This window comes from Episyrphus balteatus, chromosome 1, assembly GCF_945859705.1.
Source record: "Episyrphus balteatus chromosome 1, idEpiBalt1.1, whole genome shotgun sequence".
NCBI classification, from domain to species: domain Eukaryota; kingdom Metazoa; phylum Arthropoda; class Insecta; order Diptera; family Syrphidae; genus Episyrphus; species Episyrphus balteatus.
The window spans coordinates 167,328,126-167,355,250 of NC_079134.1; the positions used below are offsets into that span (position 1 = coordinate 167,328,126).

A 27,125-nucleotide genomic window follows, 5' to 3' on the forward strand; every position below is an offset into this window, starting at 1 on the left:
AAAAAAGAGGTGTGCCTACAGATGGTTAATAAGATAAGTTCGTCAATTCAGATGTGGCCTTTAAACACTATTATTGCACAATTTTTGATTATCATAAACTTGTTTTACAAAAATAATTCGTTATTTGCCAATGAATTATCTCAAAAAATGATACTAAAACACAGAAACATTGCGAAATAATGATTTTATCACTTTCTGTTTTTAAAGAAAGAAATAGTATAAAGCATGCTCTTTATACTTGAACTTAACTCCAATTTCCAAAACGCCACCGAATTTGTTTGACTAATTCTTGAATTTCAGAATCCCATATTGATTAAAACTGTGTGTTAGTACGCACAAACTTACACTCTCTGTTCTTTTTTAATGACAGAATAGTTTTTATATCCAGTAAAGAAAAGTCAAACATAACATTTATAATATCAATGTATATTTTAATCAAAAATATTCAAGATTTATATGGTCTCAACAATTATTGTTGTTGTTTATTTGTTTTTTCTTTGTATATATTTTTTTTCATCAATTTCTTAAATCTAATAGGGATTCATTTTATCAACATCATTTTTTTTTTAATAATCTACATACATATAAATAATATTATTAATTATTTAAAAACACAACTCATTTTTAAAATAAATTATCTTAATATTCTCTCGATTTATTTTATTCAAATTGAACAAAATAAAATCGATCGATCTAAGAAGAATTTATTCAAAATGAGTAATCTCTCATCTAATCATTCTAACACAATTAAACAATAAAAAAAAAAAGGAATTTTGCAATCATTCTCTATATTTTAATAACAAATAATTATTAATTTTTTTATTTTAATTTTAAATCCTAAAATTCTATAAATTACAAACTAACAAAAATTAAAAATGTGTTTAATTTTTTTTTTAATGTTTTCTTTTTAATTAATTAAAAGAAAAGTAAGTCTCTAGCTAAAATAAAAACAAAATAATAATTTTAAAATGAAAAGGAAAAAAGTTTTAAACTATTTACATAAAAAATAAGTTCTAATGTCTGCGCACAAACAAAATGACGTTAAATCGTTTTTTTTTAAATATTTTTTTCGATTATGTTAATATTCTTGTTATTATTTTTTTTTTCTTTCATATCACAATGCGTAGTAAAAAAAATTCTTACTTTTTTTCATATGCCTGGCACTACTTAACGGGATCATTTATATTTTTGTGTTTTCTCTAAATTGATCTCAAAAAATATTCTTAAAAGTCTAGGAGAAGATAAAAGTAGTATACAATTTTTTGTTTTGTTTTGTTTGTCTTAAAAAATAATTTTTGGTTAGTTATTTTGGCTGGGCACTTTATTTGTTTTGTTTGTGTGTGTGTGTTTTTTAATTGTTTTTTTTTGACAGGCACTTGGAGTGTTATTCTTGTTTTTTGTTTGTTTGTAGTTTGTCTTTTTGATTTGATTACATATTGAATGACAATGGTTTAATATTCGCCACTGATGACATTCGCCGCACTCGTCCGCACATTTTTCTTTCAATATCTTCAAGACTTTTACCTTGAGTTTCAGGCACGTAGAATATCACAAAGAACAAACCTACAAAACAAATTGAGCCGAAGAGCCAAAAGGCACCACTTGATCCAATTACATCTGTAAAAAGAGATTAAAATGCTGATTTAGTAAAATTATCTATTTTTAAATCAAAAACATATTAAGGATAAAAGTCCTTAAAAATCTGGCAACTTTTCTTGGGTATTTCATTTTTTATTATTTCGGATATAATTTATCCTTAATATCTATTCATTGGAAATTTAATTTGAAAAATCTGTTTATTATCCTTGACCTTTTTCATTGGTTAATGTTGATTTTTTCTTTTAAAAAAATTCAATTGTCGTTTATCCGAAAATATATATTTCCTGAAAAATTAGAATTTTCGTTTCAATGAGAAGGATTTTTTCCCACAAAAAATGTCTATCCAAATCAAATTGTTCATCAAATTATCGAAATCGAAGAGTTATTTGAAACAAATCTATAAAAATTTATCCGTGACTTGAAAATACGTTTTTTTTTTTATTAACGTGGATGAATTACTACATTATCAAAACATTATTTCTTACAAAAGTTTTAAAATAGTTTCAAATCTTGTTATCACATAAGATAATCGCTTGATGAGGTCAAAGTTAATTTATTTATATAAAAAGAATATTTTCTTAAAAACTTTACTTAAAAGTCCCATTTTGATTTGAAATTCAATTGAATCATTTATTTGCAAAACATGATAAGTCCATGATTTTAAATTTTTCAGGAGGAGAAAAAAACGTTCTATTTTCTTTTGATATGCGTAGAAAAATTTATAAAAAATATATTCTGTAGAACTCTTGCCTAGCTACAAAATACCGTTTCGTTTTTAATTTTTGGAGCGATAGCTCAAAAGATACAAAATAAAAACGCTTTTGGACTTATCATACTTTGAAAATAAACGGATGTGAAATTAGTTTTTAAATGGATATGCAATTTCGCTTTTAGCCCCAGTCTATCAAACAATTGTATTTGAGAATAAAATACAATGTCCGGACTAATTTATTTAACTTAAAAGTAGCTGTAAACTTAAGATTTTCAGCCATTAATCTAATATACCATTTACACAAAAAGAAGCTGTTGTTTATTTTCAAAAGATGATAAGTCCGGGACTTATTCTATTTTTGATACTAAAAAAATATTTCGCGTAGCTGTAAAATCGGATATAGATGGAGTAGATACTTCATATTTTAAAGACAGACGTGGTTATCCCTGGGGTACAAATTTAGTCAAAAAAACGAATTTTGAAAAAAAGTGGACTTATCATGTTTTGCAAATAAATGGTTCAATTCTCATCGGGATACAATTTAACAAATTTTGAAAAGAAATTCTCTTCCGGATAAAACACCAAATTATACTCCGAAAAAAAAACTAAATTATATTCCGAAGAATATATAGAAGCAAATTTTATTTCGGATAAAAGTTTTAAAAGAAAATTAAACTCCGGATAACACGTTTACAAACAAATTTTACTCCGGAAAAAAGTTTTAAAAGAAAATTGTACTCAGGATACAACTTTTAAAAGGAAATTATATTTTGAATAAAAGGTTTAAAATCAAATTATATTCCGGAAAAGTGCTTTAAAAGGATATTATATTTTGGACAAATCTTTTAACAGCAAATTATATTCGGGATAAGACTTTTAAAGGCAAATTATATTCTAGATATAAACGTTTTAGGATAAAATTTAATTATTACCATCCGGTTAAACCTAATTAGATTTCAGCTTTGTGTTCCAGATTTTTTAAGAGAATTTATAAAGAAATTTATTCAAACAATGACTTCATAAAAAAAAAACTTACCAATCATATCCTGGAAAGTCTTTGTCACAACAAATGTACACGACCAATTGAAAGCTGTTGCAACTGAAGCTGCCGATCCACGAATTTTAGCTGGCAAAATCTCACCCATCATCAACCATGGAATTGGTCCAAAACCAAGTGAGAAACCAACAACAAAGATAACAAAACTAGCCAATGGCAACCAACCGTATGAAGAAACATCCATGCCATTCGATTTGCAATAGAAAAATCCACCAAGTGTAAATAGAGTGATGATCATAGCAATGTCAGAAATGTACAAAAGGATCTAAAAGAAAAAAGTAAGTTAAAAAAATTAATTTTAATTGAAATAGAATATTTAACACTCTTACCTTACGACCCAGCCTATCAATAAGCATTGTTGCAACAAATGTAGCAGCAAAATTAACAATACCAACAATAATCGTACAAACATTTCCATCAATTGTCGAACCGGCATCTTTGAATATCGATACAGTATAGAAAATCACAGCATTAATACCGCTCAATTGTTGGAAGAACATAAGACCAAGTGAGATTCCCAATGGTTTCAAATTCGATTTCTTTAACAGCTCAAACATTGAATTTTGTCCAGATGATCGTTCAGCATCAGCTTGCGACCGCAAAAGACCCTTTAATTCTGGCTCAACATCAGCTTGTTTACCTCTCAACCATTTAAGTGCCTTGCGAGCACGTTCTTCACGATTCTTTGACACATACCAGCGTGGAGTTTCAGGAATCAAAAACATCAAAATGAGGAAAGGAATTGGTAAAGCTCCACCGAGGAATGCCAAACTTGACCAATTCATATAAGTACCAGCAATGAAGCATACCAAAATTCCAATATTACCAAAAGCAGTTGGCAATAAACCCAATGTACCACGAACTTCTGGTTGAACAGTTTCACCCAAGTAAACGGGCAGCGATAAGGAAGCAACACCAACACAAAAACCGGACAGAGCACGACCGGCCAAAACTAAACCAACATTAACAGCGCATGCAATCAAGAGCCATGCGATAATGAATGGCACAGCTGTCATAAGGATTGTATTTCTACGGCCAACATATTCAATAAATGGTCCACCAGCAATACCTCCAGCTAAACCAGCCAATGGCATTACACCACCAACCCATGATGCCTGTAAGATTTGAAAAGAAAAGAAATATATAAGAACTTATAAAGAGATGGAATGGAGTGGAGACCGTGGAGACTTAAACGGTTTCCCACTTAATTGACCATTAGGTTTTTAACTTACAGCTTGAGGAGTAACTTCAAATGATGTCAAATTTGGATTAGTCATGGACACTAAAGCAGGTGAGGTATAAGCTGACGAAAAACCAACGACCATAGAACCTAACGATACTGTCAAAGCTGCCAGAACCTGTAAAATAAATTTTAAATGTTATTTATTTTAGACAAACATAAGATGTGAGGGATTAAAATAGTAAAAATCAGTATTTAACAAACGAAAGACAACCTGTGAGTATGTACACTTGGCATGAGGAGCATCAGCTGGCACCGAAAACGACACATGAGTGTCAGCTCGCATAAGAATCTTCATTTTGTCTCACTTAACGAAACCGTATGTGATAATTGTTTATTATTTTATATCCTGTTTATTTTCAAAATTAACACAAAAAAACATCATGAGAAACATAATAGATTCGATTCGAGTTCATTATTCAAAATCGAAAATATTGTGTTTTTACGTCACGACATCATTCGTGCGTCAGTCAATCACAAATCAAGTCCTCCTTTTTGTCACCATTAGAATCGAAAGTCCTCCCACACTTGTATATAATGACCTCAATGTATTTTCTTGTTTTTGCGTTTTTAAATTAAATAAAAGGAAATCTCAAAGAACTCATATACGAGTCTAAAACAAAAATAAAATAACTAAAAAAAACTTACTTCATGTTCAAAACCACTGCTAATATCGCCAAATAAAATTCCAAAAATTGTCAAAAGTACACTATTTCTAGCCGAGTCATTCATTTGATTTGTCATTGCTTCTATTACTTCTTGTTTAGAAAACGTGTCGTCACTTAAATGGCAATTTGAAAAATATGAAAATTGAATGCGACAAATTGCATTGCTGGGAACAGCAAAAAGGATTAGCCATCACCAATATTTCCAATCACAATCAACAAATTTTGTTTTATTGACAGTAGAAAGGATTTATATTTCTTTGCTTCTTGCAAATTCAACTGTATTTTTCCATTGATACCATCTGGAGTCCTTAATTTTTTTGAATTTTTTTTTTTTTTTTATTTGCGAATCTTAATGCACAAAGGAGCAAATAGCAGCCAGTAGCAACACCACTGAGACCGATTAGAAATATAGTCTGACTACGAATGACTGACTAAGGAAGACTATTATTTTCATTCAGGACTTGTATTTGATTGTCATGAGACGATATGATGATGATGTTGATGATGACTGTTATTATGACAATTATTGAGGGAGAGCTAGCTAGTGTGTCACAAGGACAAAGCTTTTTTTATTTTTTTTCTAATTCTTCTTTTTTAACTGCAAGACTTGTGTGAAAGTTCATTTGAATATTTTAGTAGTCAGTCAATCCTTGTGTCTAGAATTTCCATGAAAGAGAAAGGACATCGAACTTGAACTGAAATTGAAGGAGAGATACCTTCATTTGGTTGAATGTTTTTGTGTCTGTGTGAGAAAAAAAACTGTGTGAGGATGAAATATTCTTATCGGAATTAAGTGACCTAAAGGTTAGACAGCAGTTTTTTTTTTTGTTACTCTAGCAAAAGATAACGACAAAAATTAATTTGTTTTTATGTTTCATTGGACCATGACTCCTTTTGAACATCATTGAATAAGACAATGATAATATATAAAGACAATAATATTGCTAAATAAGATTCTAGAAAAGAAAGAACAAGACAAAGTTAGACGTAATGGTATTAATCGAATTGAAGCAAAATTTTCTAGACTTAGCCGGATTTTTTTTCGCAGAGATAAGCTCTAGCTAGTTTGATTTTCATAACGAAAATTGATACGAAACAATAATAAATTGCTTCATGTGAATTTTTTTTTCTTTTTCTAATTGATGCACACTCGTTAGACTATGATGATGTCTTAGTGTAAGAAGCAAATGTACATTTTTGTTTTGTTTTTAATTGACTAATTGGGGTAAGATTTCAAAGATCATTTATTTATCATAGTGCGGATGCTTACGTATTGTTTTGTTGCACACGTGGTTGAATTTAATTTGGATCTTAGACAAACGTGCTTAACATTAAGTGAGGATTTTAAAAAGTGTTAACTCATTTTTCAAACAAATGTGCTACACTTTTGCAAAAGGTTTCTTGATGGTTTCTGTGTATATAAGTCAATCATAGGTGGTTTCTATTCATAGAAATCCCAAAGTAAACTCAGATTTAAAAATAAATGGTTCGAGTCTTCGCTGAATTGGAGAATGTTTGTGCTTAACTTTGTTATATCATTTAATTTTGTTTTGAAATTAATGGAAAATTATTCATTAAAGCAATTGATAAGGAAATCATAAACATTTCGTTAAGAGATAAAGCAGACAATGACCATTCTAAAAATTTGCTTTTATTTTATTATTGAAAAAAATGTCAACTAGGTATATAGATTATGTTAGATTTGAACCCGAAACATCCGACATGATCCATACTCCACGCATTTCATCTTGTTCAACGTGAGTGGCTGATTTAATTTCAAATGTAAGTTTAGATAAAGGTGAAAATTAATGTTTTTGAGGTACATAAAAGCCTCGGCTAGTGGTTTCATTTAGTGGTGAGAAAATAGGTCACTTTGTATGTAAGTTGCCTATTATCGAAATGTTTAGACAAGGAAACAATTCACTAAGTGAAAGCGTAGTAAAAAAATATTTTACTCGGAATCAAAGGTCATTCCATTCCTGCCTACTGATTCCTATCCCTGTTGAATCAATTTATTTTCTTTTTATATTGTAAAAAGTTAGTTTTAAATCAAGTGCCTTGCCACAATGAACACCAGGGCGAAAAATCTCGACATGATGCGAGCTCAAAGTAAGACTTCAATATTGCATTTGGCGAAAGAAGTACATCTTTGGTTGAATGGTCTATAAAGTTAAAACGACAACGTTTTTGAAAACAAACTCAAGTTGGTGTGTTACTAATTAACAGGACAGAATGGAAATGGAAACATGAAACTAATCTGAAAATTTTAAAGCTAGTTTACCTTTCTGAGATCGACTTTTAAACATTTTAGGTACTGTTGATAAATTAGAATATTAATATGTCCAAGTCAAGTCGAGAAAGGATACTAAAACGAAATGAGAAATAAGGATGATATGCTCCAGTTTCCACTGAGAAATTGTTAAAAGTTTTTCTCTAATTTCTTTGTCCTGAGTTGAACAAAATTTTTGAATTGTGAATTATGTTTTCAGTGATAAGTAACAATTTGATTTTTTGGTTTAAAAAAATATCCCTGAGAATGCTTCTCGTTTCGAAATATGAAATCGTCTTTTTGAAATCGAAAATAAAACTTTCCGGAAATTTAAATAAAGATTTTTCTTTTTAATTTTTAGGAATATATTTTTGTACTGAAACTTTAAAAGTTTAACATTTATAATTTCTTTCACAATCCTTGGTACAATTTTTTAACATAAAAAACAATAATTATAAAGTTTTACTGAAAACATTTTCTAAAATAGAGTAAAGTTTAAATTCGATAGTTTAAAAAGCCATGAAAATTAATTTGTTCCTGCACAAATCCGATAAGGAACTTTTTTTTCAAAGATCACTGATCTTTTGTCACTATTGTCCCTAAGATTTAAGCTTAAATGTTTGTTTATTATAATCCTGATAATATATAACTTGAACAAAGTTATTTGAGGGTTTCCTTTTTAATAAAAATAAAAGAAGGACTTGATTTGAAATTTCTTCACTTTGAATATAGTTATTTACACTTCTTCTCTATCACACACGGAATTGATTGAATATTAAACTTCTCCGACAGATCACAAAGAACTGAAAATTTCAAATCACTTTCAGATTCAATTGAATATAATATTCATAAAATATTGTTATTGGAAATTATATTATGAAAAAGATGTTTTCTTTTGATTAAAAGTTATTCGCTAGCTTCTGCTATAAAATCATCTTATCATGTTTTTATTATATTCGAAATTGTTTATTTTATTTGTTCTTTTTTTTTTGTTTCTTTCTTTAGTTTTGATTTTGTCTATATATTTTATTCGTTTCGTATAGAAGGAGAAAAGGATCACCTTGAGAATTACTGTTCTGTATCTGACTTTGATTTTTTTTTTTTTTGTTTGTTTTTTTAATGTGAAATCCTTATCATTTTTGTTGCCGATTTATGTATTACACGTGATTCAGTTTAATATTGTTAAGTTCAAAGGTTGAAAATTCGCATTTTCATAATTTTCGAAGATGCTGATAAAAAAAAGAGAAGATAGATTCGATCACGATGTTAAAAGATGTTTCGAACTTTGTTTAAGTTATATTTTATAAGAAAGAAAATCTAAAGATTCTTATATTCACCCTGAGGAGGCATAAGCTGAAGGTGTATCACAAACCGCACACAAAGGATAACTGAACTAAATTGCTAAATAGTGCTAAACAGGATAACTATGACATAGTTATACATTGTATCTACATAAATTTTGATATTATCGATAGCGAAGTAAAAATATAAATATAGGAGTGCATAATTCGTTCAAGTGTGTCTTCCATATTCCATGTGCGCTATTGAAGAATACACTTAAATATAGGTTTTTCCTCTTAGGTGGAAGTATATTTCGATTTGAAAAGAAACTTATGTGCACCAGTGGTTTGTTGATAGTTTTAATTAAACCTTAAAGAAGGTTTGGTCATAAACAAACAAGTTATGAATAGCAACTTGAAGAGGTGTGAAGTGGTTATATTTAATTAATTTGATGGTAAAAGTGAATTGCAGTTTGAGTTGCATTGTGTGTTTGTGGTGTATTATATTTCCTTTTTTATTATTCTCCATATGGGAATCGATGTGATTTGCTTGACCTAGCTGCATTGCATGGAGTTGTAATTTGATATTGATGTGCGCTACATGTAGATATTACTGGCACACGCTTGTTTAATTCTTTAATTGAACTCGATATAAAAGGGTGCACATTACTATCGTTGGCGTTGAACTTGTGTTCTATGAAATAGGGGATTCAATTTTGTTATAGATTCAAGGAAAATACAAAAAATTAAGAGTTTTGACTGATTTTAAGGTGCTGAGTACGATAAGAGAATTTAAAGTCAAAGAGACATAGTGGAATGAAATGAGATCCCTAGGTAAGTAAGATAGATGTACAGTACGGTCGGAACTAGGTTTAAAGGTATACTAATCGACTAAGATCCAACTGCAGCTATCTGTTTTTCTTTTTTTTTTTTGATAAAATTTGAGGTATTATTCAATGAATAAGCAATAGGTTGCCTATAGAAAATTAGCCGCAATTACCTGTAATAAATATTTGTAGTATTAATTAGGTGATGCAATTTGGAGCTATCTGTTTTACTGATAAAATTTGTCATTTTAAATAAAATGATGCAAAGAATTGCTCTCAATCAGTCGTAACGCTAGGGTTGCCAGGATTAAACAGATTTAAGATTCCGAAAAACTATCTATCGAGAAGTGGGATCTTGTACTATAACTAATAACTATAATCTATAATGATATTTATTTAGGGAAAGAGTATACCTGTAAGAGTGAAAGGGAAGCTCAATTTTGGGAGGAAAAAAGTAGGGACATTACATTCATTGGCTTATTTGAAATAGGAGAGTAGTGGGTATCAAATCAAAATGTAATGGCCTTTTTTTTTTTGGGAAGGGGTGGTTTTTTTTTGTCAATAAAGCAATGACTGGGGAACAACCATAATGTTTTCAAAGGATTTTTAAGCGATCTAAATGCTAATTTTAAAAGTTTTCAACTACATAATTTCAAAAATGTTGTGTATGGTTGTTAAGACACAAGAATTGGGCGGATTTATGTGTTTTAAATTACATTCACATCAGAAAGTGAGAAATATATCAAGCTTCGCCGAAGGAAGACATCAATTGAACGATCATTACACAAAAGATTGTTATATAGTTATGCTCATAATGACAATAGGAAGCTCTTTAGTTTTCTGGATAGATTAGTGTCATTAGCATATTTTTATTATGCACGGGTACACAGTTATGATGTGCGAGCATTTGGTAAGTAGGTAAGTAGGAAAAATAGAATTGGGTAGAGAACTCAACTTTTTCCGTCCTGACAGGAGTATTAAAAAATAAAAGATTTCTAATTTTTTTGAATAAATCCAAAACAATACAAAGTTCTTTCTTAGAAGTACTAAATGTTGATAAGATTTGGGAGCTTTTTGTATTTTTAATCAATTTTTGAAATCATTTTTGTGTGGAGTAAGTATCTGTTAGAAGGTTTTCACTCTAAGCCGACGATCTCATTATTTGACTGATCTTCCGAAGTTCGACTAGCGCAAAGACTGTGAAAGAAAAGAACTTTGTGTTTCACCACAGTACTGATTTGGCTTTAATAATAGGAGACACGTTGTGTTTTTTCAAGCATTCAATTCTCTACAAAAAATAAGAGAAATGCATTGAACGCTCAGAAAAGGAGTCATTGGTCGAAATCTTATTAGTAGAGCCTGATGACAGCTAGAACATTAAAAGTTTGCGAAATTTGTATCTATGTGGTGAGTATTATATGACTTGAAGAGTATTCAAAATAGCTTTAGGGATAGTTTTATTGGAATGATTCTACATGAAAAATGTTTGTTTCAAATAACTTTAATTTAGACCAAAAACAAACGAAATTAAAAAAAAATTATATCAAATTCGAAGTGTTCAGTATGATATCAAGTTCGAAGTTGTTCAGAAGCTTGTTAAATGTGACTAAGAACCTGAAAATTTAAATGGAAATGGAAACTTTCATGGTGCCTAATGTAAATCTATATGTAAGACTAAAAGTTTTTAACTAAAACTATCACGATGAGTAATAAACCCAAATATTTGGACTCTTACCTTTTAACCTTTTATGACGAACCAAAATAGCTCACAAACCTAAAGCTCATATTTTACTTTATGACCTACTAAAAAAGCTTTTGAATAATTGACTCTAGTTGACTTCATTAAACACCGCAGAGCCCAAAACACGTGATTATTAAAATTTCCAACCGATTATGCAAATTTAATCGAATTTTTAATGATTCAGCCAGTTCATTGTGACCAAATGGCCTTCATAAGATTGGTTTTTGCTTTCGTTTGTTATTTATTTTGACCTACTGCTACTACTTTTTTGTTATTACATAAAATAAATTTTAAAAAACTCACCTGAGTCCAAATATAAATAGGATTCGTTGTTGGTCGATAAACTTCAAGTTTTGGTTTACCATCTTCTGTAATTTGTCTAACAAATGGTACCGAATGCCGAAGATTTTCACTTTTTTTGCTACCCATTTCATCCATTTCATATAATCGGCAGCTACTGTAAAAGGGAAAACAACAAAAAAAAAGTCCACATTATAGTGATTTAATGGTTATAATAATTTGTTTAATTTACTTTTTTCTACTATCAATACTAGCTGCTCGTTGTGCTTGGAAAGCTTGTCTAGCTGAAATATAATCCTCGTCGTCACTTTCCAAATCTTTAAAATCAATAATCACTGGTTTTGTGATATCCTTGTAACGTTTAATAAGACGTTTCTGTTCAGGTGCACTTTCTTCTTCACTATCTGTACTTGAGCCACTGGCTAAATTTCCTTTGAGTTTCAAACTAACTCTTGGATCAAGACTTTGATGTTTGCGACCTTGGAAGTCTTTGCGGGTTTTTCGGAAATCCTCTTCGGATGAGGAATCACGCAGGAGATCTTCCAAGAATGTCGTACCCCTAATGTCTAGGGAGACATGTTTTTTGGCTTGAAATTGTCTGCGATTGTCATTGGCCAGGATGTTTTTAAGGTCCTAAATGAAAAAAATTTGGTTTTAGTGGAAATTTTTTAAAAAGATTGTTAAGAAAAACTTACCTTCAAAATACCCTTATGATCAACACTGACAGTCTTTTGCTGTTGGAACCTATCCCGTCTATCTTCGAAGCTATCTTCATCACTGCTTTCGTTCTTCTTCTCAAAGGACACTTTTGAACCTTTTAGTGAAGTCTTACTGCGATTTAGATCAGCATCGGAAACAGCTCCACGATGATGATGACTATGTCCATGTGTCGATTGTGGCGGAGGTGGTAGTGGTTGAAGTTCTGTTGAACTTCCTGTTAGCTTCTTTTGACTACCAGTCTTTTGTTGTTGTTGTTGTTGTTGTTGACCCACCGCCGCCGATGTTGGTGGTTCATTGATATCATCACCTTCAAAAATCGGTGCAAATTGCAATGTTGGACTCTTGTTTCTTTGTTCTTGGAATGAGAATGTATCATCGACAAGGATTGTGTCCAAACTTGTGGCTGTTGTTGATGTTGATAGAGTACCGCCTTGGACACGTTCGTAACCAGCGAATTGATCATCCTGGAATAGAAACAAAAAACTTTACATTAGTTATCAGCGATTAAAGAGCGTTTTTATCCTAACTCGTACAGCTCACGAAATGACTCAAGTGTGGAGCTTATCAAAACCTGTCCGAATCTTTTTATACTACTCGGATCATACAGAAAAAAGTGCATCCTAAGAGCATTCTAAAATTACATTTGCGCTTTTGTAAGCCCATCATCATTATGGTGTATTTTTGTATCTTCAATTGAATAACTACATATTCTGGTTAAAGAGGAGCATTGATTGAAAAGCTTGAAAGAATCATTTTATAAATATTTACGTTCACACTTGCAGAGTGTGTGTATTGTGACCCCTGTTAAATGGGGTCATCAAATTTACTCTTGGGAGACTACAATAACAAAAATCCTATTAAAACATTTGCGTTTCAAAAGCGAAAAAAAAAAGAATTTCAATAAAATCACTGAATGTCTAATCAAATATTTTTGTCTTCAATTTTGACGACGACGACGACTACGACTGATGGCGTCGTAGTAAATCATAAAAAGTCGTCCATTGATAAGGCAAAAAAGATACAGATACCCAGAGTGTATGTTTATATACAAAGTAAATTATGATGACGCCGCGATTACTGGTCGGCTGATGTGGCGGGCGTGCGACGACGCACGTTGAGATCATCTCTCATCGTGTTTTGAAATTGAACCTTTGCTGTGCATCTGATGCTGCATTATTCATACAAAAATTATTAAAGTTCATCAGCAACATTAATCGCTCACAATTTGATATGAGAGCTTAGTTGGAATTAATCCAATGGACAAGTTGATGTTCATGGTCATTTTTATCAGTCGAATTTCGATTAGAAAGAACTATCGTCAGTTTATTATTAAGAAATTTTCGTTTTCAAGCAGTTCCATGGAGTTTTTAGGAACTTCACTGATTCCGGGTATTGTAAATTTTAATAGAATTTCGTTGCAAACCTTTCTGGTAACCGACCAAAAATGAGCTTCTTATATCGTGGGCACAAAGCCAAAACCACGAATCTGCAAAATTGTAGTTTTGAGAAAAACGGCTTCAAAGTTTTGGAAACACATGCAATCTTATGGAAACTCGTGCCACAAAAAATGATATTTTAGGCTTTTAGGCAATAGATGGAGGATTGGGATTGACGCAGTGAATAGAGGGACCGATAACAAGTTAAATCCGGTAACCGGCAAGTGTTTTTATTAAGTGAATAGTGGTAACTGGTAAGTGAAAAATTTCAAATTAAAAGAGGCTAATGGCAAGTTGCCAAATGCAAAGGGTAAGCAAAATGTCTATAAATGATAAATGCCACTTGATAAATGGTAAAGAAGACTGTAACTTTTACATTCAGCAATATTATGAGTTTCACGTGAAATTTTTCCACCCGAAATATTTTTTTTTGCTCGGAATTTAAAAAGCTATTGTGAATTTCAACCCAAGAGAATTAGCATTGATCGCTAAATTAAATGAGAAAAGAAGTGTTAAAAATACGAGGAGTTTTCGGGACTGACAATAGGGCGATTGTGTACATGAGGACAAACGCCTTTGGTTTTAAATAGATACCTGTGTAAATTTAATGGTTTAGTTACATTGAATGATGAAACTCTTCTTGTCAATTCAAATTTTTGTTAGTTAGTTAGTTTGATTGGCAACTTGCTCTTTTAGACAGCACGGATTTCAATGGAATGTACCAAGGCATCAAATAAGTGGATAAGATTGCAAAAGAGCCCACTTATCCACTTATTTGTATCAAGGCTTAACAACTTTAAAGCAGTAATATATTCAATAAATCCAAAGCTTTATCATGTAACTGTCAAAAAACAGTTTCACAAATAATTTAGGTAGGTATTAAATCATATTCATCATATTAAGGCTGCTAAAATTTGGAGGTAAACGAATTCCGCAGATGTCTAGGATAATCTGATCATTGAACCTTAATACAAACAAAAAAAAAATATTTCACCCAAATTTGTAAACTCTTTGCAAATTTAATTTAGCATTTTTCAAATTTGCATTTCAAATTCACCCTTTTTCAATTCCAATTCATTCTTTTGCAATTCAAATTCACCTTCTGAAAATTAAATGCTCGCACTTATCATTTCATTCATGTTATTAATTTAGGACCTGAAGCTCTGTCAAATTCTCAAAGAATGGTGATCCTAATCCTAGTATCCGATGGATAGAACTCAAAAAACTCAAAATAAAGGCATTTTTAGCGGCTTTTTTTTGAGCCTTTACTGTTAACAAGCCATAAGTTGCGTATAAAGCTTATATTTTGAGTTCTATTGGATCAATAAGATTCAGATCTTCAGGCATAGGAAAAATGTCAGAGCATCCAAACCATTTTTTAAATATGAATTAATTGAAAAGCTTTAGATTTTTAAATCATGAATCTGCGAAAGGGTGAATTTGATTTGCAAAATTACAAAAATCTGTAGTTAGTTTAACTAAATTTGGTATTGCTGAAATTATCAGTTTTTTTTTAATTAAAACTTGCTTTCCGGCTTTCTCTCATTATACTTTCGGTCAGTGGTTGATAAATCAACAGAAGAATGATTTCGTATTAATAAAATTGATACGCATTTTGAAACAATGATATAGGTTATGGTCGTTCGTCTTAATCTACAAAAACAGCTACTCTGCCTTTTTTTCGTAACTTTTTGAGATATTTTCCAGTCAAATCCAGTAAGCAACATTTTTGATAACTTTAACATCGTCTTATCTTTTATTCACGGTCAAATAAAAAGCATCCGTGATAAGAGATTGTTTTTTAATCTTCTAATTGTTTCAAGGTTAGACTCTTTTCTTAAATTCTATTCTTTAAAATTTAAACAAAATAAGTGAAATAGATTGTATCATAAGAGATGTTGTCGCAGTCTTTGGATATAGGAAGGGACATAGGCGGATTTAGGGGGGGGGGGCACGGGGGCACGTGCCCCCCCCAGAACTTAAAGTTCATACTTAAAGAAAATCAAACTATAAGAGTTTTAAAAATATATGAATAATAACAGAAAGAACTTGAGTAAAATTCTTGTCTATTTCTGGCTGAAAATGCGAATTTTGTTGATTGTTTCATCCCTTTCCCATGAAAAGCTCCACCTCACAAATAAATAAACGATTTTTCGATTTAAAAAAAAGTGAATTTTCAAAGTGATTTTGGTGAAAAATTTTGATATGGACATCGAATGACATTGAATGATATAAAAAAAATAATTGTACCTATATGCAACTCTATTTTTTCATACAGAGGGGTTAAAAAATTTGCACTTTTTTCGTTGTTTTTTTTCAACATTAGTGTTTTTAAAATAGCGGAACACGTCACAAAATTGCATAAACTATACATTATAGAACTGCAATATATGTAGAACAAACTTGCATTTCAGAAGTTTGCCCAAGTTTGCACCCCGAAAATAAAGACCCCTTGAAAAAAAACTCCTCAAAAGCGACCCTTACTTATAGATTTTTATAAATATTATTTTATTGAGAAAATTTCTCCAGGGATACCTCTAAAAATATGTAAAAATAATAGTGTTCCAAATTTCAAAAGAATCGGTGCAGTAGTTTTGAAGTTATGAGGAGCACCGGCGTTGAAAACATTAGTTGTGGGGATAACGATTTAAAGTTTTGAACTCTGGACTACAAGACTAAAACGTTCCTAAGGGTAGTATTAAAATACTTATAACTTGGTCAATTTGGCTCCAAGAGACCTACGATTTGAACACAATATTCTTGAGGTATAAAACAATTTAACCCCTTGTAGCCCCATGTGACATTTCTGTAACAAACCGAAAAAGATTGCATAAAAGCTCTACAAACTATTTTTTTTTTCTTTTGAAGCTTCTAATATTATAATCTTTAAGTATTGCTTTATCGAAATAGTACTTCAAATTTCTAATAAATAGCAATAGTTTTTAATTGACAGTTAATGTTGAAAGTTGGGCTTTTTTTGAAAATAAGCAAATTTGTATAAAAACTACGAAATTCAGAAAAAAAATAGTTTTTGTTAGTAAACCCCACGGGGTTTTATTTTTGGATTTTAGGAAAGTGCCTAAAAATTAATATTAGATAGTTTTTTGCTTGAATTTTTGAATTTTTATATAAAAATAAATTATTTAAACTTTTTTTTACTCCCAAAATATCGAAATAACTAAGTAAATAATGACTTTATTGAATTTTTAAAAAATACGTGTTTTATTAAAGATAAAGGCCAATCGATTGACTTATTAATTTTTAAATTTACGACCTTGGGTTACAAAAGGTTAATGCAAATAATGCCGGTTTCCCGGCATAAAAGTAGGATTCAGTTTTTTTGTTATTCTTAGGAACTTTAATATTTATTAGAATGAAGTCTTTAGTATTTGACTAAAAACTACTAGGTCATTAACTAATGGTATAATTATGTCCATAATATTGCAAAATTTTATACAAAATCAATTAAGAAACGTAAACATTTTTTTTTTCAAAATTTCATCTTTAAAGCTTAATTTCTCAAAATCTATTTGGTGAAACAACTTAAGTCAAAAAATTAAACAAAGAATAGATTACTAACTTTAATATAGCACAGAATTGTACGTGCATTTTCTGATTTTTTATATTTTTTTTCTTCCGGCTAATCCAGGAGTAAGAGGGTTAGCACTTAAGTGGCTTTTACTGTAACAAGAAAATGAAAATTTTTCCTTCCGAATAACTTTTTGGTCATTTGGTACCTATTTGATGTGGGAAATGTGCCTAAATATTTTTGGCCAGGTTTTAGACCACTGTGGGTCGTTAAAATTTTCTGCTTGTTAGTCAGTCGTATGGTACTTCACTTTATTTCTAACTGTTATTGCTGTTTTTTTTTTGCCAATCCGTCCCTTGTGCCCCCCCCCAGAAAAAAATCCTGGATCCGCCCCTGGGAAGGGATATCCAAAGACTGCGACAACATCTCTTATGACATCTCTCTGATTTCGAGATACTTCCACTCGAGCCTCAACAAAACAAATTCAGCTAACCACAATTTGTCATTTTCAATTGAGTGTTGTCATTTGCATTTCCACTCAACCAAGAAGTACCTCTGAATGAAAATGCGTAGTAAAGTATTAATAAATTTTTAGCACTTAAGCTATATACCGAGTAGGAACTAGGAACATAACTGCCACACTCGTGAATGCGCGCCCACGTCATGAAATTTAGTTGCCACAAAAATAAGTCAGAATCGCATCACTATAAATTTGCCCCACGAGTTAAAAAAAAAAAAATGTATGCGGAGTAGATATATTGCGACTAAAATAGAATCATATTTCTCATTCTTCTTCTTAATTAATTGCGTGTAGTATATTAATTTATTGCTTCTGTTTGTGTGAATAAATAGTCTGGGTATTTTTTATAATTACATATTAAGAAGATCTGGCAATGACATTCAAAAACAATCAAAATAATAATAATAATCACAATCATATGTCCAATTGTTTTTTAATTATTCCAGTATTATATTCTTTGATTGTTAAGAAATTAACAAAATTGTGAAATAATTTATAGTAAAAAAAATTAATTTCCGCATTTTTTATATTTGAAGCTGAGACAACATCAAAAAATCTGTGTCTGATCTGAAATAAGACTATTTAAATGCCTCCTAGAATTAGCTATCAGACAGGGTGATTTAAAAAAAAATTAAAGTTAATTATGTACTATGTATGTTTTTGTATCATTAAGACTTATTTCTCACTGATTGAGTGATTGATGTTTTCAATGATGACAAATATCGTCTTTTTCTCAATCACCCTCATTCAAAAGCAAAAAAAAATAAAATAAAGAAAAAAACAAATCACTTCCTACGAAGACAAACATTTTTGTCGTTTTTCTCATTTAAAAGGAAATAGAGACAGACTGCGGACCGGACAGAGAATTATTTTGGCAATTACCTCGAAACAAATTTTGTTTATTTCAATCGAAAAATCGTCTCGCCCGTCCGCGAGTCTTGACCTATTTTGGTTTTGAATATATTTTCTCTCAAAAAGACTCATTGTAGTTAAAATTTGTTTCTATACTTTATTCATTTTTTAGACTAGACATGACTTGTCTATTTAATTTTATATGTATTTTAAGATACAAGAAGGACAAAAAAGCTTTAAACTATTCAAACTGTGGCTGAGCACAAATTTTGTAAACGCTATAGCGCAAGCTAAAATGATTAATAACGAAATCTATTTATTTTTGAATAAGATCAAAACTCTGTTGATTGTTGATTTTTGACCTTTTTGTTCCATAAAAACAGGTTATCAAATAAACAATTGCCTGTTATTGGACTAGTACATTTCGTTCATTTACTTGAATTCTATCATTACTCAAAAATCACTAATTTTGAGTTATTAATGCAGATGTTATCTGAATAAAATAATCTTTAATCCTACAGAAAGTCATTTCTTAGCTTTAAAAACTGACGGTTTTGTTTTAGAAACTAACTTTTTAACATACAAAAACAGATCCATACTAAATTTAAAACTTGTTTCCTAAAAAAACAATTTTTTTTAAAAAAAAAGTGGTCACAAAAAAGTGTCTTTATAAGGGTGAAAATACATTTTATTGGAATTGTGAATACAATATTCGAATTCCTCGGAAAATTCTACATCAATTTCATGTATGATTCTATATAAAATAGTGAGACCGAAAAAAGTTCTAGCGACATGAAAAAGTATAAACCAAATTCGCAAAAAAGAGGTGTGCCTACAGAGTGTTAATTATGAAAGTCTTCAAGCAAATGAGCGAATATCGTCTCCGTGAAGCATTAATGTAGTAGATTTTAAATTAGTTTTAAAACTATTTCAGTGGAAGCAAAGTGCAATCATACAAATTTGCTGATTAACTTAAAGTTAAATCTAGACACAATCTTATAGTTTAAAAATTAATAGTTAGACATATTTGGAGTAGTTAAGACAGAAAAATTTATACTTCAGATGCATAAATGGTACGAAGAACTTTTTTAATGATTTTTCCTAAACCATGGTATGTATTTAAGCTATAATACTTTAAAACTCAAATACAATCTGTTCAAAAACAGTTTATATGTAATTAAATCTTTTACTACTTGGCTGTTTCAAACATAGACCTTGATGGGTAATAATTCATAAAATCCTCATTTTTTTAAATTTTATCATTGATTTACTTAAGCATTCGACAGTATTTGAATGGCCTCTTTAAAAACTAAATTATGTTGTACAAGTATATAATAATGATAAAATTTGAAAAAATAAGTTATAAACTACTTATGAAGCCAAACTTTAAAAAATCAATGTTTATTTTTGTCAATTTTTTATGATTACCAAAAAGTAAATCATAAAGAAACAATAAAATATGTACGTCAATTCTGAAGAAGTGTTATTTGATGTGATCAATTAAAACATATTTTTAAACACCTTAAAATTTTTATTTTTATTGATCAATTGAGGTTAGAAAAACTTGTAAAAAAAATGGCTAGACATTATAAACATCATAAAGACAATAAATCATAAACGAATCTTTAAGATTTTTATGATGATGATTAAATATTTGGGAGCAAAACTTTAAATTTTAGAATGTACTGATTTGATACAATAAAACCGCATAAAGATAACTATTTTAAATTTTTTCAAATTTATGATTTGATTTTACAATTTAATGTTGTTAAAAAAGAAGACATATTTAACAATTTTAAAACACATCTTAAGATCCACTTGAGAAGTTTTATTTTTTTATTATTAAATTATTGAACCTACAAGGCAACAAGACATTTCCGTAGATCGGTATTTTCTTGTTGATTCTCAAAAATCAAATAAAAATAAAAAAAAAGAAAAGGCTTAGTTTTATTATAAAACAAACCAATAACTTTGTTTAAAGGCCTAGTGACAAATATTGAAATTTTTTTATGTAAATTTTGGTTTATGGCCTTCTAAGATTTTTCTTGCGCAACAAGACAGTAAAAATGTCACAGTTCACCCTTAAAAATACAATCTTAAATTGCCTGAAAGATGAAGAAAAGTGGGAAAAATGTATTTTCTCGATTGCGAAAAAAGTAATAGTTTAAAAAGAAACACCCTTTACAAACAAAAATTGAAAAAAATCCTATTGTTTGAAGGATAGTTAGAAGAACTTTTAAAAAAGTTTTTTCTCAATGAGTGAATTGTCTATTGAACAAGAACATTCAAATTCTACCGGTTTGTATAGCTATTTTTATCACATTCTCGCAGAAATACAATTGCCAAAAAAATTAAAAAAAAATAAAGTAAAAAATCAGATTTTTTTTATTGTTCGACGAACGATAAGACGAGACCACATAAAAACAAGAAGCAGTTGATTCTTAAGCTAGGAGTACCTTATAGCACACCCTCGTGTTGATAAGGAGGTCAAAAAACGTAACACTAACACATGGTTTGTATATTTGCCGAATCAGAAAGAACAGTCTTACATTTCCTGCTTTTATATACGATTGCGGAACACCATGTTTCAAGTACAAGAGTACGATTGAGTAGATTACTGAGTAAAAGGTGTCAATTCGACGTGTTAAATTAAAAGATTTGCATTTTTTTAAAGTCGTCTAGAAAAGATAAAAAAAAAATAAAGCACAAACAAATTTATATGAATTTGTATATACTATAGGAGGTAAATTGGTTGTGCAATGCAGTCGCAGTGATTACTGCATTATCTCCATTTGATCGGCTGAGTTGTTTAAATATTTACAATGCTTACAAGCACGTCAACGACAAAACCGACCGATAGACACACGTACCTAAATTGTAAAAAATGAAAAAGAAATAGCTATATACTTAACAAAACAGCTTAAGTATGTTTACAATTATTATTGGAGTAATAAGTGGGTATTTCTAATCAGAATTGCATTAACACTCCAGATATCGATTAGCATTTGAATTAAATAAATTCAAAAATAAATGTCTGTCTCAATTAGCATTTAAATTTATTGAAAATGAACGAAATAAAAAAAAAAAAAATAGTAAGTTTCTATTTTTAGCTTAAAAATCAGGTATCTTGGAGAATATTTTTAATCTGAGAATAGAGAAATAATGCAAATTTTTTAGTTCCTATATTTTGCAACAATTTTTTGAAAAAAAAAAGTTTTAAAATAAAATTGGTATGCCATTTTGTAGATGTCACTAATCAACATCTAAAAAAAAAAATTTCAAAAAAATTCAATGTCCCGTTTTCGAAAATTTGATTTTTCAAAAAAAGATTTTCAAACTTTTTTTAAAAATCCAAAAATTATTTTGTTTAGAAATTTTATTTTTGGTTTATATTTTAATTATATAAATGTTAATTCACAAAAAGTTTCGTTGAAATAAGCAGTTTTGGAGATAATCCGATTTGAAAAAAGAAAAAAAAACGGTTCTATGGCAGGTACCGTTAATAATGATTTTCCAAAAAAAAAATTTCATTAAAAGATAGACCTTAACCTAAAACTAACATTTGAATTTTTTAAACAAAATCGTTGGAGCCGTTTTCAAGATATTTCAATTTTACTAAAATCGGTATATGGCAAGTACCGTTATTTTTGGTCCAAAAAAATTAATTGCAAAAACCCCTCTTGAGAGTCGCCAAATAACGCTATATACCAAGTTTGACATTAATCGGTCCATCCGTTTAAGGCTGTAGCTCCTTATACAGACAGAAAGACAGACTGACAGACAGACGGACTTCCAGGACCCACTTTTTTGGCATTCTCTACCATCGTAATGTCATGGAAAAATGATATCTCAACTTTTTTTTTTGTACGAATGCATAACTTGATAACTTAATATATAGTACATATAACGCAAGTAAAAATTAATATTAAGGCTTCTTGTAATCTTTTGTATAAGAAAATTCGTCAAAAATCAAGCAATTTTCAATAATAAAAACCGAAAGACTCTTAAAAACTTAAGGATTAATCAAGTAGGTATCAAAAAAATGCATTCTAAATAAGAAAAAAGACGAAGACAAAAAGATTACAAGCTTTCTTTTAAATTCCTCATGGACCATCCTAATGTACTTTTTTTGTATCTTCCTTAGGTCAATGATACATTTTTTTTTTTTTACTATGAATCAAAACTGTCTAGCGTCGTAATTTTTATTTACAAAACGATCTGACCTCCAGTACCTGAACTACATTATAACTTTGAATAAGACTAAATAAACGCACATCTTATAATAATGCTTTAGTATATATTTCAAAGCATCTAATCAAATTATTTTTGATTTAATCATTTAATTCAATAAAGAAGTGATACTTTGGACTGATTTTTGAACAATAAAAATATATGCATTCACTTTCAAGTCAATTAGTATGCGCATTAACCAAATGAACTAAGCAATGATTACGAAATTTTCAGTTCATATGAGAAAATACTTTCTTTGAATGTCATTAAATATTTTTGTATGGAAAATAAAATAATTATATTACTGTCCTTGAAAATTCAAAAATGGACGTAAATTCTTGGGAAATACTTTCGCCTTCTTGCAAACAAGGTTAAATATACTTTTTCGCATTTTATTTTATATTTTTGTTTATTTTCGCATCATTCAAGTCTGTGGGAAGATTCAAATATTTACGGTTCATTATTATTATGAGTAAACTTTGAGGAATAAAAATAAATTTAAGTTTTTCCATCCTCGCTTCAGCAATTTAAATTAAATTTTATGGATTTCAAATTTATGCAAAATCAACACCGAGTCTGATATTAAAATCAAAAAATTGTAAAGCAGAAAGTTTATTTTAAATGGCTTTGAAAGTTTTGTTTTTTAATTCATGGAAAAAAGTTACAACAGAATAGTTTCACGAGGAACTTCATAACAAAACAAAACAGAGCAGAAAACAAAAACAAACGCATTTGACAGTTTTCTCAATTATGTTCTAAAATATTCTTTATTTACAAAAATATTTTTTAGAACTGTCCAAAGCAATTTATTGAAAAAAATTTAAAAAAAATAAGTAGATTTTTTAACGGATATATGTAGAATCGGTCTTTTGTAAAAATCGGTCCAATGAAAAAATCCTTGATTAATTCATTAAGTTCTATCAACCAACGATTAAAATTCAAACTAATAGGTAATGCGTTTTGGTGTTTTAGTCTCCAAGTTGTGGGTAGTATCGAGATTTGGTAAAATAAAATAAATACTCGTATAAATCAAAAAACTATTATTAATTTGTTTTATTTTATTTAAAATTATTTAAAAAACAATTTTCACAACTTTATTTTAATTATTTTAATAAAATAAAACAAATTAATAATAGTTTTTTTTGATTTATATTTATTTTATTTTACCAAATCTCGATAATAGGTAATGTTTCATTAAAAATCCCATTTAAAAAATTAAAAAAAGACTATAAAATAAAAAAAAGAGCATTTGGCTGATTTGAAACATAATTTAGAAAAATTACTAGAAAACTGCAAAAAATTGCCGAAATTGTTATTAAAAATTTAAATAAAATAAAATGCATGATTGGCAAAAGTTCCTTAGAATATTAAATCTCTGTTTGTAAAAATTAGTAAAATAAAAACTTTAGTTTATTTTGGAAAGCAATTTTAAAATAAAAAAAAAAACATTATTTCAACGAAGAAATAAATTTAATTTCTTTTAGGTATGACAAATAATATTTGGAATTTTTTGTTTGAAAATCGTTGATGCTTTTTTTTAAATAATTTTTTTAATAATAAAAATTTTTAAATATTAAATTTTTAACAATTATTATTTCCACACACATTAAACAAGTTTTCCAAAAATTTATATTTTTTTTTAATTCTCAGACTGCATACAAATTTTCTTTGAAATCGTTTTTTCAAGTAAAACGGTTCTGTGAGAGGTACCGTTAATATTGCTTAGAAAAATGTATTTATTTTTATTTTTATTGTAGGACCTTATTTGTCATAAAAATAAAAAGACGTATACTTATTTTTATCTGATTTATCATTTTAAGTTTCTTGAATTTAATTATTTAAGAAGTTTATACCTAGTAACAAATTGTTGACCCGTATGAAAAATGAAATGAAGTCAACAAAATAATTTTCAGAAGATGCAAAGATTAAAAAATTACAAAAAAATAAAACTGAATTTATGAATTTTCTGATGAATTAAAAATTATTCTCAGAAACACCCATTCGTTTAGTTTAATTGGGTACATACAAAAAAAAAAGGATTTTTTATACCTAAAATAAAATGTTTGGTCTAAGTACCTACTTATCCGATGTGGAATAAGATTTATTATAAAACCTTTATTTTAATACACAGAGTCAAAATTAGTGTTTTGTTTTTATATATACATTATACATGTTTTGAAGTTAAGCCCTCTTTATGTGGCTTTAAAGGGGAAAGTTTTTCAAATCTTTTAATATTTGCTTGCAAATAAATAAATTGCAGACAAAAATGTAAAATGAAAAATTTTATTGATTTGTCCCATAGTAAAAATATATCTCATGTCACTTCATTTCGAACTAAGAAAGTGTTTTGTGAGTTTTTTGTTTTCAAATATTTTTTTCTATAAACATTTTTTTTTTTATGCGGGACTAAACCAATTAATATCCCTCAAGTAAAAAAAAAAAAAAAACAAAAAAATAGCTACCACATCATTTCCCACTAATATTTTTTTTTAAATATGCATTCGCTAACTAATTTCTTGCAATTTTTCTTTAAATTTGTTTCAAATTCTAAAAATATCATAGAAAAAAAGAAAACGAAACAAAAACAAAAATGTCCTTGATCTTTCTTTTTTTGTTTAACTTACCTGGTCACCAACCGATCGCATCAGTTTATCCTTGATTTTCCCCATTGCGCTTGTTATTTGCCCACTTGGGCGATTGTCTCTTCCACTCATTTTGTATTAATTATACGTTTATTTTTTCTTTTTTCACTGTGTCAATCGCTTTTTCGTTGCGAATATATAAAATAATAATTAAAATAAATTTTTAATTATCACGAAATACAAATTTAAATTTTTATTCACCACACGGCTAAAAAAATAATAATAATAATTACTGTGGTTGATGTCTTAACTATAATACTCTTTACACCGTTATTTTTTTATTGAAATAACTTCGATATTTCTCTCTCTTTAGAGTTTATTTTGTTTTTATGTATTTTTATTGATTTATGTTGCACTATTTAGCTGCTCTCTTAATACCTCAGGGCTATTAATGTAGTTTGCAGCTTGTTGCATTTCTATAAACGAGAAAACTCAAACTAAATCGTCGAGGTTGTTGCGGCTGCTACTGCTCCTGTGTATAGAAATGAAAATTTTCAAGAACACCGCTAATGTGTTGTTGTTGTTGCTGTTTCGGTTGATGTTGTTTATTATGCCCGCCAAAAATAATCCGTTCAGGCATATTCTAATTTTGGATCACGGCCTCAAAAGACATTCGACTTGATTTTTATTTTTTTTTTTTTCCTTCTTTTTATTTGTCTACAAATAGCACTTTGGTGAGATTTTTTTGTATATCTTTTTTTTTTGCACACACGAAATAGAAATAAATAAAAATTCAAAAAAAAAAAATCGCAAACGTTACATAAAAAGTGTCTGCTAGTTTTTTTCTAACAAAAATTTTTGGTAAAACTCGAAAAACCGGATGTCTTCTTAATCGATTTCGAATATTTGTGACAAATCCACTGTCAATTAAAAAAAAAAAAAAATAGTCAAAAATTCAAATGCAATTAAAATTGCATAAAATGATAGATGCTTTCCGCGATATTTTTTTTTTTGGTTTAACGTTTAATCACGTATCTTTGAAGTTCTCTTTAATTTTTTCTTGTATCTTTTTTTTTTTCAATCTTTTCTGTTCAAACTCACAGAGCTAAGTTTCTTTTTTATTATAACCTTTTTGAATTTATATCCACAATTGAACTAAAGCGCGAGATACAAACGTGGGTCACTTATATAGTCGAGTCAGCTGAGAGCTTTTTGGACACATTTTTTTATATCAATGTATGAGTGAGATAAAACAATTTTTGTTAAATACCAATACAATTAAAATTTATACAAAAAAATAGTCAAAACGAACAAATTTCATTCAGTATTTTGTTTAGTTTGGTGGTATCTTTGTTTTCGGTCGGAATGAGAATTGAGGATTCTTCGAGTCGATCGTATCGAGTTAGGGTTGTAGATTGAAACGGTGACAGCGCGGTAAGGAAAGGTGGTGGTTTGTAGAAGTAGCATTTGCAGAGAGCAGAGAAGGTGTCTTTTCTATATAAAAAGAAGAGAGAGAGAAAGAGAGAGTGAGTGAATGTTTGCAAAAGAGGTTAACAATTGGAT

The 27,125-nt window shown here is 29.1% G+C and overlaps 2 protein-coding genes across 4 annotated transcripts in view; one reads left to right on the forward strand and one right to left on the reverse strand.

The window, feature by feature from the left end:
• Positions 1–27,125, forward strand: part of LOC129907079 (RING-box protein 2) — a 92,273-nt gene that overhangs the window by 7,591 nt on the left and 57,557 nt on the right. The window lies entirely within an intron of this gene.
• LOC129907076 (facilitated trehalose transporter Tret1) lies at positions 1,293–26,318 on the reverse strand. 3 transcript variants are annotated; one of them, XM_055983118.1, is made up of 8 exons: positions 25,605–26,318; positions 12,389–12,877; positions 11,926–12,326; positions 11,697–11,850; positions 4,601–4,726; positions 3,698–4,483; positions 3,348–3,633; positions 1,293–1,617 (listed from the first exon to the last, which is right to left on the reverse strand). In XM_055983118.1, exons 1-8 carry the CDS (start codon positions 25,692–25,694, stop codon positions 1,430–1,432), a joined length of 2,520 nt encoding a protein of 839 aa, XP_055839093.1. In that variant the 5' UTR covers positions 25,695–26,318; the 3' UTR covers positions 1,293–1,429. The 3 variants fall into 3 exon arrangements, with proteins under 3 accessions (XP_055839093.1, XP_055839095.1, XP_055839094.1); XM_055983120.1 differs by lacking the exons at positions 11,697–11,850; positions 11,926–12,326; positions 12,389–12,877; positions 25,605–26,318 and adding exons at positions 4,823–4,957; positions 8,286–8,415; XM_055983119.1 differs by lacking the exons at positions 11,697–11,850; positions 11,926–12,326; positions 12,389–12,877; positions 25,605–26,318 and adding an exon at positions 5,257–5,382.